This window comes from Protopterus annectens, chromosome 2.part1 (genome assembly GCF_019279795.1).
Source record: "Protopterus annectens isolate FY-2018-M chromosome 2.part1, PAN1.0, whole genome shotgun sequence".
Taxonomy (NCBI): Eukaryota; Metazoa; Chordata; order Ceratodontiformes; family Protopteridae; genus Protopterus; species Protopterus annectens.
Window position 1 is genome coordinate 686,796,647 of NC_056729.1, and position 17,292 is coordinate 686,813,938.

The 17,292-nt window shown below is 41.6% G+C and overlaps 1 protein-coding gene across 1 annotated transcript in view; it reads right to left on the minus strand.

Moving 5' to 3' along the window:
- Positions 1 to 17,292, minus strand: part of DCHS2 (dachsous cadherin-related 2) — a 1,158,653-nt gene that overhangs the window by 319,111 nt on the left and 822,250 nt on the right. The window contains exon 13 of the mRNA XM_044062423.1: positions 7,925 to 8,785. Within this exon, the coding sequence (XP_043918358.1) occupies positions 7,925 to 8,785 (861 nt within the window). The remainder of the gene's footprint in view (positions 1 to 7,924; positions 8,786 to 17,292) is intronic.

Genomic DNA, 17,292 nt, shown 5'->3' on the forward strand with positions numbered 1-17,292 from the left:
CTCTTGAGCAGAGTTATAGTACCCTGTTCAAGTTCAGTGTCAGAAAGGTTGAACACTGATGGGTGATACTGGGCCAGTTCAGTGATTAGGTTAATCTCCTGGTGGGTGGCCATTCTCTCGCTCTGCCCTTTCCTGTGGTTTGGTTGGGACAATGAGTTGCTGGGCCTCTCCCTAAAAAAATTTCTTTTTGGTTTCAGTTGTGTATGGGTCCAACACTGTTGTTTTGGCATGCCTGGTATTCTTTATTTCTCCGGTGGGCTCCTCTTGTTCTTGGTCCTCGGGGGGGCTCCTGTGTTACTGGGGCCTGCATGAATACTTGGCAGTGCCCTGGTGTTGGCTTGTCTTTGTGGTGGTCCGGTGGTGGCTGGTCTTTTATCTTTGACTTCTTCGGGTGCTGGTGTCTGGTGTTCGCTGTGGTTTTACTAGCTCTCCAGGGAGATCGCGTTGGGGTATTGGGTCCTGTGGTCCCCAGTACCCTCTGTTCTTTTTGTGTTTATTGCTGCTAGATATAGATTATATATATATATATATATATATATATATATATAGGTCCTCTTCAGAAGGTTTAACTTTTCAAAGCTCGACTTTCATATGGCTGTGACCATATGATCAAACTTTTAAAAGTTCGAACGGTCTGAATGGTGATTTCCATAGAGCACAGAACAGGAAGATTTCCTTTTACCACAATGTAGTGCGATCTCGGAGTTGGCATATTAAATAGGGGGGGGTGCAGGGGGGCTTGCCCCCTGCTAGCACTGTTTAGATTTTTTTTTTCACATTTTCAAACATTCAAATATTCAATCATATGGTCTCGGCCATATGAAAGTCGAACATTTGGGTGTTTGATTATATGAAGTAGACCTATATATATATCTATATATATATATATATATATATATATATATATATATATATATATGTGTGTGTGTGTGTGTGTGTGTGTGTATATATGTATGTATATATATATATATATATATATATATATATATATATATATATATATATATACAGACACACACACACACACACACACACACATATAAATGAGCACATATAAACATATATTGAAAAATTCATAAGTATACTATATATGTGCTCATCTGTACTTATTTAAAATGTGTTTAAAAGCAATTTTGGTTAAGTTTGAAAGCAAAACATTTTTGCAATACATTTCATGTTCTTTGTGGGCACGGTCATATGGAACACTTCTTTCATGCAGACAACATGTACCAAATAGTATAAGAAGCATTCTATAACAGCATTTTCTTTATCTATCACTGTTTATACACAGCATCTAATCTGAAGTAATAAGCAAATGATGAGCAATTTTCCACCCATGCTGATTTACAGAATTGTCTTAAAAATTATTTTATGCATCATCATAATAAGAATTAATGCTTTCAGAGTATAGCCTGGGCACTACTTTGATCCTCCTAAATATAACAATATATATATATATATATATATATATATATATATATATATATATATATATATATATATATATATATATATATATATCCCCCCCATCTTAACTGTTTTACGACTGTACTCCAGTTAAGATAGAGGGATCCAGTTTAAACATGTGTGTGTGTTTTTACAGCAAAGTGAGGAAACAAGAAGTTATGTACTCACCATAACGTTCAATGTATGTAGTCCATCTCGCCTCACATTCTTACCTGTGGGTTCGGAGCCGAATATCGGCTCCAACTCGGCCGACTTTTCTAGCTCAAAGTCTCTTACTGGCTGGGCTAAGCAGGTATCCCATGGTGCACTGCTCCATATCCCCAGATCTAGTTTGCTGCGAAACTCATTCGTACCCCATGCATACACAACATCCAGGAAAAAGAATAAGCCAAGTAAGGGAACTCTGCAGATGAACACCCTAAACTCCAAATCCTCCAGGAAGAGGGAAGGTGGGAGGGTAAGTAAGAATGTGAGGCAAGATGGACTACATACATCGAACGTTATGGTGAGTACATAACTTCTTGATGTTATGTAGTCCTATCTCGCCTACATTCTTACCCGTGGGACAGCGTCCCTAGCACCTACATCCTGGGTGGCTCAAAGGAAAATACTCCTGAGAACTGTGGATCCAAAGGATGACCTGCCCTAGAAACCACGTCCAATTTGTAATGAGAAACAAATGTGTGAGGAGAAGCCCAAGTAGCCGCAGCACATATATCATCCATTGACAATCTGGCCTGATAGGCTGTAGATGTAGAAACAGCCCGAGTAGAGTGGGCCTTGACCGGAAATGGTAGATCCTTTCCTCCTGCTTGGTAGATGAAAGAGATACAACTAGATATCCATCTGGATAGGGTGACCTTGAAGACCGGGGACCTCATTCTGTTTTCCGAAAAGGAAACAAAAAGTTGATCAGACTTCCAGAAATCTTTTGTCTGGTGTAAATAGAAGCGTAATTGTCTGTGTACATCCAACTGATGAAATCTAAATTCTGCCTTGTTCGAAAAGTGAGGAAAGAACACAGGCAACTCAATGGATTGATTAAGATTAGACACGGAAGCCACTTTAGGAAGGAACGGAGGGTTTGGTCTAAGAGAGACCCTGTCCTTATGGAAAATTAAGTATGGAGGTTTGATGGAGAGAGCTTGAATTTCTGAAACTCGCCTTGCTGAAGTGATTGCTGTTAAGAAGGCTGTTTTCCAGGCAGCTGCAGGCTCGAAAGGTGGTAAAGTAAGGGTTTTAGAACAAAATTGAGATCTCAGGGCATGATTGGTTTGGAAACCGGGGGACAGAGCAACAGAGTACCCTTCAGGAAAGCCTTGCATAATCTATGAGCCATGAGACTAGGCTCGTTAGCGACATGAAAATTAGAGATAGCTGCCAATTGAACTTTGATGGTAGCTGATGCGGAACCCTGATGGAAAAGCATAGACAAAAACTCCAAGACTGAAGTGATTGGAGCTGTGTAAGGATCAATGCCTCAGGTATGCACCCAGATAGAAAACCTCTTCCATTTACTACAATAAATCTTTCTAGTAGATGGCTTATGAGAGGATGATAATATATGAACCACTTCCGGTGAGAATTTATGAAGTCTAACTAACGATGGAAGTGGAGTAGCCAGGCTGCCAACTGGAGGGTCATCAGGGAGGGGTGGAACTGTCCCGACATGTGTGTCAGTAAGTCTGGTTGAGGGTCCAGAATCCAAGGAGTGTCCACAATGCATGGCTGAAGAAAGGGGAACCAGACTTGGTGAGGCCAGTGTGGAGCAATCAGAATCATTCTGCTTCCCAAGGATTGCGCTTTCTGAATCACCTTTGACAGCAAAGGAAATGGAGTGAAAGCATAAAGCAGACTGGAGGGCCAATCGTGAACCAGAGCGTCCCTGGGTGACTCCCCCTGTGGGGGGATCAATGTGAAGTAGCTGCTGCATTTCGCATTGAGGGGGCTGGCAAAAAGGTCGCAGCAAGGCTGACCCCATCTGTTGAAGATTCGCTCTGCAACCAGGCGAGTCAGGGACCACTTGTAAGGCATCAGAATAGCTCTGCTTAGCCTGTCCGCGATCACGTTGGACTTCCCCGGAATGTGCATTGCCAACAGAAACCGTTGGGAAGTTACTGCCCACTGCCACACTCGCATGGCCTCTCTGCACAGAGGGTAAGACCTGGTTCCCCATTGCTTGTTTAGATACCACACTGCTGACATGTTGTCAGAGTGTATTGCAATCATCCCTAGAGGTAGAACACTCTGAAGTGCCTGCAACGTGAGTAGCACTGCTCTCATCTCTAAGACGTTTATATGCAGATGTATCTTGTGCTCTTGCCACATGCCTTGGACTGTCCTGCCAAGATAATGCCCCCCTACCCCATCTGGGAGGCGTCCGTGGTCACCGTGGCAACTGGGATGGGTGGAACGAAGGGCCTTCCCCCGTCAAAGTTGTTGGTGCAAACCGAGGTCCTGCTTGCATCTGTCCGTGAGCGAAATGGGATGAGAAAGTGGAAAGCTTTGGAGAGACCATTGAACAAAGAGGAGCCATTGGAGAATTATCATGTGCAATCTCACTAGAGAACCAACATGATAGTTGCTGCCATGGTCCCTAGGAGTTGGAGAACCCATCTTGCCTTCGCTTTCCTCAGGGGCATCAGCATGTGTATTTGTTGTTGTAAGACTCTGATCCTCTCCTGTGGTAAAAATGCTCGCATTCCAATGGTGTCTAATTCTGCTCCTATAAAGGTGACATGCTGTGAGGGCAATAAGGCAGATTTTTCCCAATTTATTGTTATACCCAACTGGTGACATAGAGTGATGGTAGCATCCCTGGTTTGAACTAGTTGATGCCTGGTGGGAGCGGTAAGGAGCCAGTTGTCCAGATACGGAAACACTTGGAATCCCTGACGTCTCAAGTGAGCCGTCACCACCGCCATACACTTGGTGAACACCCTGGGGGGCTGTGGTGAGACCAAAGGGCAGGGCTCAAAACTGGAAATGACTGGCTCCCAGCTGGAAGCATAGGTGACTCCTGGATGCCCTGTCCATTTTCACATGGTAGTAAGCATCCTTGAGGTTGATGGAGTACATCCATACCTCCTCTCCTAACAATGGGAGAATCGATTGTAGTGTGACCATATGGAACTTGGACTTCTGTACATAGTTGTTCAGTTGGCTGAGATCTAATATGGGTCTAAGGTCCCCTGTTCTTTTCGGCACCAAAAAGAATCTCGAGTAAGTCCCTAATCCAATTTGGTCTGAGGGGACATGCTGGATGTCTCCTTTTTCTAGCAGCTTTGAAATCTCTAAGGCTGCTTGATCCCTTTGACTGGGTGGAACGTCTGGGATTTTTCTGAATGAAGGGGGGTCTGATGTAAATGGAATGAGATAACCTCCGGAAATTATCCGTAATACCCAGCGGTCCTGGGTGATGCTTTCCCAAGCTTCTGGATGTAATGAAATTCGACCCCCAACTGGCTCCGGTTAAGCACAGCTGGGCACTCTCTCAGGAACGAGAGTAGGGAGAGCCACGAAAGGAATCGCAGTCTCCCAAATTGCGGGGGCACCCTCTGCCTCTAGGGTGGCATCTCCCTGAGTAACCTGCCCCTCCTCTGCCTCTGGAGGGGGGCTCACCTTGTGCAGCAGGAAAAAACCTCTGTGATTTTTTGAACCACATCTTCCCTCCCCACTGGGCCTTGGGGTAAGGCCTGGAGGGAAGGGAAAAATGTACCCCTACGGCAGACAGGGTCTTTCCCTCTTGCTCGCATCTGGTGAGGGTGTCTTTCACTTTGGTCCCGAACAAAGAAGAACCATCAAAGGGGGCGTCAGTGAAAGAAGATTTGAAGGCCTCCGCAAAGTGACACACGCGCAGCCAGGCTTGCCTTCTAAGGGTGACCCCTGAGCTTGCTGCCCTACTCGCTCCCTTGGCTGCATACAAAATGAGCCGCATGGATGAGTTGACAATGGAATTGAGGGTAGAGACCTGGGCGTTAACCATCTGGGCCACCACCTCAGGAACGTTACCCGCAAGAGTATCTCCTAACTCTTTGAGGAGATCTCTCTGGAGCCGAGTGAAGAGAGACAGGTAATTCAGCGACCATAAGGTAAAGATTGCTGATGAGAGGGTACGTTTCCCATACCAGTCCATGGTCCTAGACTCCTTGTTAGGAGAATGGATGGAGGAAGAGGACTCTGCTACTTCCTTCTGAGTGGCTGCCGCCACCACCATGGCATCAACAGGGACTCCTTTAGACAGAAAATCTTTGCCCTGGGGGGCAGAAAGAAACTTGTTGGGACACCTGGGCACAGGCTCCATGGAATCAGGGTTTTCCCACACTCTACGACATATCAGATCAAGGAGCTCGTCGAAGGGTGGAGACACCCAGGAGGCGGAGGGCTGAGCACCAAAAGCCTTAAGGAATATTGACTCCTCCTCAGAAGGGGCTTTGGACGGCCAGTCACCTCTTTGTTTCAGTATCTCCAGGATGTCAGAGAAGGAAACATCATCAGAGGATGACTTAGGGGACCCTTCCGATTCCTCGAGGTCAGTATCAGAGGTGAGAGACTCATCCTGGGAGTCTATGTGCTTCCTCTTGCACGTTTTCTTTTTAGGGGGCTCCTCAGACACAAAGTCTGAGGGGCCCTCAGAAACATGGGAACCACTCGTGGGGGTATCCCTAGGCCCTGGTGTTCCACTGTCCATGGATAGGCGGTGATCAGAGGCTCTCACCGGAGTGGTGGGGGACAGAGTGACTGACCCACCTGATGTAGCTGACGATCTGGCCAGCATGGTCCGCATAGCCTTGAAGACAGCCCCCCCGAATCCGAGGAGCAACCAGCCCTCGAAGCCATGACGGGGGTTGGAGTTCCCCGAGCCGAGTCACTGAGAGGAAGACTTGGAACCGAAATAAGCCCTGAGATGTCCCCCTCAGGCCCGACCGAGGAATCCTGAGTCCCGAACCTTGAGGACGGAACCGATGGGGGGTCAGAGCCGATATCGGTGCCAAAGGGGCCATCGGAGCCGACATAGGAACATCACACAGCATGGGACACTCCGACTCCGAAGACAGAGATGTGCTCGGAGGAGGAATGATCAAAGACTGAGTCGGAACAGGCTCCAGAGCCGACTGGGACGGAGCCAAAAATAATTTTGCCAAAACCGGTGACTGTAGGAGCCTCTGGACCACCCTATCAGCATCCACATCCAAAAGGGCCCTGGAGGATTTGGAGGACAGAGAGGGAGATCGAGGTTTCCTCTCAGGAGAGACTGGTCTGAGACTGGGCGATCGGCTCCGAAGAGGTTCCAAAATAATAGGAGCCGATGCCGGTTCCATCAACACCGACACCTCCTGCGGCCCAAGGACAGTGGAACCGAGGAGATCAATGCAACTTTTGCAACCTTCTCCAGAGGCCCCGATGAAGCTGACAGAGCCGGAGATCTCTTTTTAGGCTTGGATGATTTAGACTTAGCACTGGGAGAAGAATATACGGCTTCTTCGAAAGAGGGTTTCAAGAGTCCCTTTAGGATCAGCTTATTCTTTCTCTCTTGGAGCACTCTGGGACTGAAAGCATGGCAAAAGCTGCAGGACTCCTGCAGATGAATGGTTCCCAGGCAATAGACACAAATAGAATGCCCATCAGTCATGGACATTTTGTACCCACATTTAGAGCACTTTTTAAAACCGGAAGGTTTGTGCTCTTTGGAATCTTTAGACATATTCACAAGAAACACGAAAAATGCAATGCAAAAAAGTCTGACAGGAAAACCTACAGACACTCAACCACAAAAAATGCGAGAAACAATCAAAGTTGAAATAGTACACACTCTCTGGAGAGACACACTGAAACCAACTATGTCAAGAGACCTCTAACAAAAACGTCAAAGACTACAAGGGGTGAAACAAAAAATCAAACCTCTAATTTAAACGGTTTGACACACAGACAGGACGAAAGGACTAGGTCCTCTAACTGAAAACAGGCCTAGCTTGAGGGAACAGTTATCGGGATACCACAAAACCAATACACTACCACAAGGCTAAACAACACTAAAGACAATAGCTATGAAAATAGCTTTTTGTTTCAGAACAATAAACTTTCTTAAGACAAGAAAAAGGGTACTTAGCCACAGCCAAGCGCGAGACCACATCTGAGCAACACGAGCGGCGAATGAGATCTGGGGATATGGAGCAGTGCACCATGGGATACCTGCTTAGCCCAGCCAATAAGAGACTTCAAGCTAGAAAAGTCGGCCGAGTCGGAGCCGATATTCGTCTCCGAACCCACGGGTAAGAATGTAGGCGAGATAGGACTACATAACATTTGTTGATTTTCAAACTGGGTCAGTTATTATAGCCATAAAAAGCATAGGTCTATTCATCTAAAAAAATCTACTAGCATTTCTTGTAACTATTTGGTATAAAAGTACTCTTTGGTAACCAGTGATTATCCAAGATAAATACATTTTACTTACCAGTTCTGCTATTCTCCTGAAGGCTCACATTGTATTCACTCTGTCTACAGCTTAACCTTTTCTCCTCAGTTTGCAGATGAATTAATAAGAGTGCTGTGGTAGACCTGGTGAGGACTCCACAATCAGTGACAGTGACTCTGAGGACTTGTACAGTGAACGGCCTGATGGGTAAGGAAGCATGAAGCATGACTTCTCCTGTTCTCGGATTTATCCAAAATAAGGCACTGGGCTGTGTGAAGGAAAAAAGTACAGTGCCATTATCTCCCTGATCTGAGTCCTCAGCTTGCATCAAAGCAATTGTCTGATTAACTGCTGTTGCCTTGGATACATAAGCATTAACGGGATTCTGAATGAAAACAGGGGAGTTGTCATTAACATCCTCAATGTGCACTACAACAGTCACAGTAGAACTCCGAGGACTCTGCATGCTGCAGTCACTAGCCATCACCCGGAACATATACTGAGATTTAATTTCCCGGTCAAGGGCCTTTGCCGTGGTGACAGTACCAGTTGTGATCTCTATGGTGAAAGCGCCAAGGGTGTCATCAATAAGAGAGTACACCACCTCACCATTAGGCCCTTCATCCACATCCACAGCAGTCAGCTGAAGTACCACAGATCCAATGACAAGGTCTTCCCTAACTGAGGCTCGATATTGGCTCCTGGTGAACACAGGGCTGTTGTCATTCTCATCTGTCACTATGATGTCTAGACTGGTAGAGATGTACTTCATTGGGCTACCAAGATCATGGCATTCTAATAAAAGACTGAAGTTGCTCCTCTTCTCCCTGTCCAAGCTATGAGTTGTGCTCAGGTCTCCTGATAGTCCATTGATAGCGAAGTAGCCATCTTGATTCCCATCTTAGTTAAAAAGAAGGAAATAAAAATCATATGAATACTTGATCATTCTGTATGGCAGAGGTACATAGATATTAATATGCCTGTAACAAGCTTAAAGCTACAATAACAAAGTTATAAGTAATAACTAATTAATAATAATATGTAATATAATAGTTACGTTATAAGCTACAGCAACAGTGATGATCTATGTTCTGATCAATGACATACCACAATCCCTGGAAAGCAAGACAACAATTTCATTAAGATCTACTTTCATTGCCATTACTGACCTAAATTTTAATTCTATCACTTGCTAATTAGCCACAGATTAGCAAAATCAGAATCAGAATGCCCTGAATAGCTGCCCTGTCTTTATACTTTGGTCATCCATAGAACATAGTCCAGTAAAAAACATGGGCACTATAAATTGTGTAGGACTGGGCATTTACCTTGATGCTTTAGTTTTTATTCTGTACAAGAAAGCAGACAGTACTACAGACCAACCAGTATTGTACCGCAAATACTTTAATTATGTTTAACCAGATGACTTTGTAACAGTGAAGTGGATGTCCTGTTGTAGGAGCATTACAGGTGTTCACTAAAAGACTCTGTATTCTTCCATGCTGTTTTTTTTTGCCCTACTACACATGTGGGCAGCTGTACCATAAACTGATACTACTGCTGTGACGGAGTCACTGCTGCCCCTCATTTCTGCCACCCCTCATTCTTGTGAATTGATTCTCAGATCTTACACAAATAATTTGCCTTACCTTGCCAGCCTGATGACAGATGTATGCTATAGCTTCCTGTCTTTAATCTCTGCTGAATGTTTGAGCCCTCTTCCTTACACTTGCTTCCTTTTTGATTGCAGTTCCACCGATGAACCAAAAGTGCACCTAATGTTGTAGTTACTCGTACGACACTTATTGTTCTAACATCCTGGAAGGCTTGCTATTAGTTAACTTCTGTTATTTTCCCTTGAATGATCTGTTATATTGTTTACAGTCTTAAAGGTTTTGTTTTCTTTCTCTCTTTCTTGCCTAGTATCTGTGCTGTCATTTCTTCAGTTCTTTTCCACCTGTCCCTTACCTTAACTTACATGCCTCTTTCTTCTGTCTTTATTGTTATCACCTTTGCTCCCTATGACCATCCATTCAAATGCCTAATCTGCTTTATAAAGCCTGACCTGTTCCATACCTCTCAACTGCCCAGATTTTCGCAGAATGTCCAGATTTTTGCCTCATATTTTTGGTCTGTTCCTCATAAAATTTATGGTTTTTTGCTAAATTACTGATGATTGAAGTCACTAAATAATGGTATATATTTGAGTTTCAGACTTCATATCCATCATAAAAATGCAGGCTAATACAAATTCTTTTATTCTATAAACTAAGTGTATAAGTGTAACATTTAAAATCTGTCCCTATTTTGGGGCTTTAGTCCTCCCACCACCACCATTAGTTTAGGCTTTGACCAGATTTCTTGTGCTAAGAGGTTGAGAGGTATGACTGGCTCTCTCTGCAGTTCTCTGTATGTTAAGGTAATGCATTATATCTCAGTTGATATGCTTATGATAAACTACCTAAAACATTTTTTAGCATATCCTTGTATCTGTAACATGTTTGTTCATTTCTGATATGATCCCATTCATTGGTTTTATGCCTGCAAATTGACCTTCAAGATCAGTGCCCTGTGCCAGTAAACAAATATAAATAAATGAAGAAAATAAACTATATACACATGAATAATAGGTTCATAGGTTCATAAGTAGGTACTAGACTATTGGCCCTAGGGCTATATAAGCCTAGCCAAAAATGTACCCTAGTTTTTGCCACCCAATAAAATTATTATCCTGTGCCCCTGTCGAGCAGAGACACAGAAGTGATCCCCAGGGTGAATTTCCTATCTCCCTTCCAATCATCAAGATTTTTCATGAGTGCTAATGAAGAGCCTTGTTTGATATAGATAGGTAGTTTGTTCCAGAGTATGGGAAGTCTCTGGGACAAGAATCTATCCCTCCAGCATATTCTGTTTATTGTTGTGACAAGGTATAGGTCCCTAGAGCGTGTAGCTCGGAGGGATTGGGATTTCTTTATGTGGAGCATGTCCAACAGCTCTGGGTTTGACATAGCTTTGCATGTTAGGCAGAGATCGCCTCTGAGTAGGCGATATACGATGGAGTAAAGCTGGAGTTTTTTGAGATGGTCTCCTTTCAACTGTCCAGATTTTCGCAGAATGTCCAGATTTTTGCCTCATATTTTTGGTGTGTTCCTCCTAAAATCTGCATCTTTCTGGTAAATAGCTGAGGATTGAAGTCATTAAATAATGACAAATATTTGAGTTTAAGACTCCACATCCTTCAGAAAATTCATGCTAATGCAAAACCTATTATTCTATCGTTCTAAGCTTGTAAGAGCAATAGTTAAAATGTGTCCCTATTTGTCCCCTCATCATTTAGGCTTTGCACAGATTTTTTGCTCTAAGGGTTGAGAGGTATGTGTGTAAGACATCTGTTTGAGGCTGGTAATCCTCTTTGTGAGGTATTTCTGTGGCCTTTTCAGTTGTTGTAGATGTCTTGTGGGATACATACCAAAAGGGGCACTGTATTCTATAATGGGTCTAATGAGTGACGAGTAGAGGGGAAACAATTACCTCTTTTTTCCTGGATGAGAAATGTGTATCAGTTATTTAGTACTGGACAACTGTTTCATTATATGCTAAGCCTAAGGTACCCATTGGGAAAACATGCTAATATAACATGCAAAATAACATGCAATCTATTAAATATGTTTAATGCATATTTTATTGAATTTGTCATATCCCAGTATCTGAAAACTCATCTCACTATCTAACTCATTAGCAGCAGCAAAATTCAACTTGTGAAAATAATCCGGAATGACCATTGTGAAGTGCTATTTGAATTAATCTTCCACATAAACATTACTCAACTAGGAAACATTAAATTGTTTAACTTGAAGATTTTGATAGCATACAAATTAACGATAATTAGAGTAAGCCAGAAAGCCTAAGCTTGGTTAAACAACTAGGTTGACGGCAATAAGTATGAAGAACTAATCAGCAGTCTGCATAGTGAAGAAAGACTAGTAACTAGTGTCTATTCCATGATTAAGTACAGACACCAGTCCTTTTGGGAAAGTCCTTATAATGGCATTGTATAGAGACTGAAATGTGACATGTAACACTTTTTGCATATTGAACAAAGATCTGAAAAAGTGTTGCTTAATGAAATTGGATAAAAAGAATGAAAACACACTTGATAAAACAATAAATTTGATACAAAAATGTACAAATTAATGGATTTGGGAAAAAAGAGCATGCTATTGCAATAACGTGATAAAGTGATGTACTATCGTTACAACTGATATAACAAGCAATATAAAAAAATTATCAAAGAAGATTAATGGACCAAGGAAAATGTAAGGACAATGATCACCAGTAAACAAAGACAAATTTAGCTGTCCATCCAGTTGGTTGAGTTTTCGTCTACAGAAATGTTTGTACTTCTGAAGACCTCATCTCTGAAAAAATACAAAATAACAAGCATGTCCGGGAAAGGATAAATAAAGCATTACAGGTTCTATCCCAGATAAAGAAGTAGTATCTCAAATAAATCAGTATGATTTAACAGGGACAAGTCTTTCAAACAAACTGAAACACAAGTAGGTATAATCTCAAGTTAAAAAAAAAAACAGATAATGCAAAAAAAATTTATTTTTTCATAGCATTGTGGATGCCCAGAAAATCCTTCCTCAAAAAGTCATGGAGTCACATACCTTTAGTGTGTTTTTGACCATATAATGCTACCTCTGGCTATAACTTACATTTACGTAATTCAATAGGTTGCTTTTTTACCTGTTTATAATTGTAGGTAGTCAGAAACCTGTGATTATGCTAGCAGCTGTCAGACAGCTTAATGCAACATACCCTAAGAAATAACCTCTTGCATCTGCAAGTGAATGGCAAAAGTGAGTGTTAAGGACTTTCAGCTGTAAACAGTCAGCTCCAGTAGTTGTTAAACAATGTAACTTTTTCATGGTTCAGTTTACCAAGGTCCATGCATGTTCAAAGTCAGTCTATATCACTTTCCATGAGGAGAAGCTATGAAGCAGACATCTTTACTTACAAGAAAGAGCTCCATAGTACAGTTACATCCGTTTAAAACCCATTCTGTCATTAGCCATGAAGTTGGCTTCTTTTAATATTTTAGTAGCTTCCTCAGACAGGAGTCAGTAGCAGCGTATCGTAAGTGCTATTAGCTTTACATGTTACATTCTGTATTTACAAGCCACAGAGTGATCCCCACTCTGTATGGTAGTAGAACTTTGGCTTATCATGTTGATCTGCTACGTATAACCCTGTTTTCTGCCAAAAGCATTATTAAGTCTAACAGTACACCGCACAGGCTGACTACACACTAAATAAAACATAAAGATGTTGCATTGTTCTGGTAACAGTAAATGTGAAAGATTCATTAGCTGTCTGTGTGATGTCAGTAGGTACAAGACAACTTGTAAACCTTACTCTCAGACATAGCAAAGTGCAGCAAAGCAGTGAACTTCAACCATTAAGGACATCTGAATTCAGTGCTTTTTATGCAATATAGTCTATCTGAAGTATAGTAATATATGCCCCACCCACACACAAAAAAATAAGTAACATTCAAACTGTACCCATGCACAATTTTCATTGTTCTTGCTGCAGGACATAGTAGGTTGTGACACTATACAGAGAGGTGCAGCATCCTTAATTAGGCCTAAAAGCTGTTTCTGCCAAGTAAAACTGCCTGAAGTGCTGCCAGAGTGCCTACCCTATTTTAACATCAGTCTTTACACAAAGTATTGATTCGTCAGTCAGGTGCACATCATTCCCTTTAAGTAAAAAACAGGAACCAAAAAGAAGAACTGTGCAGAGACACGGAGACACCAACAGATAAAACGGCAATGTTTTATTATGTAGTTGTAAGCGCTTTCACACCCTTCGGTGCTTCTTCAGACAATATTGTACTTAAAAGAACCAAATTAAATAGGTCCATACAAATTCAAATGAGCCAATAAAAATCACATATCATTAATGATGTATACAAATTTAAAGAGATACATACTAAAATAGGCACAAGGCATTAGTATCACTGAGAAATATATGAAAATATTAAAATCATTTCTTAAGCAACTTGTGTCCTTTTAATGCTGGCTTGATAGAGACAGTGTCATTAAGACCCAAACCTAAATGTGCCCCGAGTCTAAAAATCCATTTCATTTCTGCTGTATCAGTAAATGCATAGATATCTCCCAACGTAATGTTACTATATACCACTTGTACTACTTGAAATAAAAATGAATGTGTTGCACCTTCAGTCACCGTGTGTTTAGCTAATGCACTGTGCAATAATTCTTTCCTTGTACAGTATACATGATCTCTTATGCACTCACAAAGTTTTCTATTTGTTTTTCTTACATAGAATTTTGCACACATAGTGCATTTTGCCAGATATATCACATTTTTGGTATTACAATCAGCCTGCACCTTAAACTGCTAGGTCCGTTTAGTATCCGGGTGTAGAAATTGTCCTTCCTCTTTAACATACGTCACAAGATGGATCGCAAACTGGCTCTCAGACAGATCCCATAAAGTAAGAGTAACGGGATCTATGTCCGAATCCAGACCAGTAACGAGTGGTGTGCCTCAGGGTTCTGTCCTGCGGCCCCTCCTGTTTGGCATATACTTCTCAGAAGTACAGGCAAGCACGGAAGGGCTGTGGCTGACTAAGTTTGCAGACGACTGCAAACTGGGTGCTATAATAGAGTCTCCGGCCAACATGGAGATCCTCCAGAAGGGCCTAAATGAGAATGATGCATGGTGTCAAAGCCATGGTCTCAAGCTAAATGCAAAAAACTGCATAGTAATCCCCTTTGGAAAAAACAGAGTACCCGCAAACTACAACATAAGAGGTAATCCCCTAAAATTTGAAGAAGAAATAAGGGATCTAGGGACCCAAGTAGATAGCCAGCTTTCCTTTGATAACCATGTTGCCAAAGTGGTTAGAAAATCCTTCTATGTGACCCATCTGATCATGAAAGGGTTCGCATCAAGATCTAAGGATGTAATGGTGCCCCTCTACTCTTCCCTCATCAGACCAATTATTGAGTACAATGCACCAATTGGAATGTACCTGGCTAGACATCTCCAGCAGCTGGAGAGACCACAGAGGTACCTAACCAAGAGAATTACTGGCCTCAAACAGTTGCCCTATGCAGCACGATTGAAAAAGCTAAGACTGTTCTCTGTTGCATACCGCTTTCTCAGAGGCGATCTCTGTCTAACATACAGAGCCATGTCCAACCCAGAATTGTTGAACATGCTTCATCTTAGCAAAACCAAATCTACGCGAGCTACACGCTCTCTCAACACAACAATGAATAGAACATGCTGGAGGGATAGATTTCCATCGCAGAGACTTCCCTTACTATGGAACAGGGTCCCGATCTACATAAGACAGAGCCCCTCACTATCACTCTTCAAGAGGAACCTTGATGAGTGGATGGGTAACAGAAAGTTCACACCGGGGATCACACCAACAGCACTACTAGACAGGGGCCAAGGGTACTAGCTGCTAGTACAAGGGTCTAGGGAACTACTAAAGGGGTGGTGAATACCGCACAACATGGCTGGGCTAATATATGCCTTCGGGCAGATAGCTCAGTACCAACCTATGAACCTATGAACCTATACTGACAAAAATTACAGCTATTACATTTTTTCATGCCTCTAAAAGAAGACTGTTGAACAGTTCTCTTATTTGGATAACATAAAAGTTGCTTGAGTGTATTCTTATTCTTATACACCACTCTCGGACACGCACAAACTATTTCTACAATATCCTGATCCATGTGCAAAATGTGCCGATTCTTATATAAAACATTTCTGATGTACTTAACATCAGAACTATATGACAAAATCAAAGGCACCCCTTGTTGATTCTTACTGTTGATCCTAGTATATGTATTTGTTTGAGGAAAAATATGGTTTGGCTTTGCCACCCTTTCTTTTCATAGTGGTGCTTATAGCTTTAGATACAGCTATCTGTTCATAGCCTCTACTTACAAAGTCTGACTTAAGAGTTTCTAAATTCTCCTGTAGTGTATCATCATTAACTGTTAATCTGGCTACTCAAAGTTTGTCCATGTACTACGCTAGAGAAAACATGTTGAGGATGCATACTGGTTCTATGTAAAAATGAAGGACAGTAACATTCCTTACAATACAATTCTGAAGTAAATACACCTTCACTGTTTACAGAAACCATAACATCTAAAAATTCTATGTTCGTATTGGATATCTTATATATAAAACGCAAAAAACTACTACTACTATTCAGATGTCTTATAAAATTCAATAATGAAGTCTCACTACTTCCCCATACAAAAAAGACATTGCCTACAAAACGTCTATAAAAAAGAGATCTATATCCATAAGTTCTCTAATATTATTATATTCCCATTCTGCCATAACCAGAAAAACAGAGTACCCGCAAACTACAACATAAGAGGTAATCCCCTAAAATTTGAAGAAGAAATAAGGGATCTAGGGACCCAAGTAGATAGCCAGCTTTCCTTTGATAAAGTTTGTCCATGTGCTACGCTAGAGAAAACATGTTGAGGATGCATACTGGTTCTATGTAAAAACGAAGGACAGTAACATTCCTTACGATACAATTCTGATTTGCATAACTATTGGCGCAGCTAATTCCCATCGCCACACCCTTCTGCCGCCAATAGTATACTCCTTCAAATACGAACACATTGTTATCTAGAATAACTTCTAATAAATAACATAATAGATCTATATGTCTCTCATCAAAAACACCATCCCTGATCAAAAACTTTTTAATCATACCAATGCCTTCGGCATTAGGGATGCAAGTAAAAAGGGCCCCAACATCTACAGACACCAAAAAATTGGATGAAGAAGAAGATTGACCAAACTTCATGTATAAATCATGTAAAAACTGTTGAGTATCTTTTAAAACTATACAATACCTATCCAAAACTATTCTCAATTGTTTGTCTACATAAATAGATAAAGGCTCAGTAAGCCATCCTGAGCCAGATACTATAGGTCTAAAACTGGGAGCCAAGGGATTTTTATGAACAATTTTCTCATTATTTTGTAAAGTTCTAAGTGCTTGACGTTCACCGTGACTCAAATTGTCATACATAACCTGTTTCCATGTATTAAAATAACTATACATATCATTTTCACAAACTCTCACAAACACATCTAAAGTAGATGCAAAATTGGACATAAAAGTACTAGGTTTGTTAAAAATATTCCTATGAGGAGTATTCATATTGCCAAAAGTCATGCATAAAGCAATGTTTCTCGCGAATAATCTAAATTGCAAAAAAGTCTCATCAACGTTAGCTGCATCAGATGGCACATGACATAGCCTAAACCTTTGGTTAGTAAAGAAACCTCAAAAGCAGTCAAAGAACAGTCTGATAGGTACC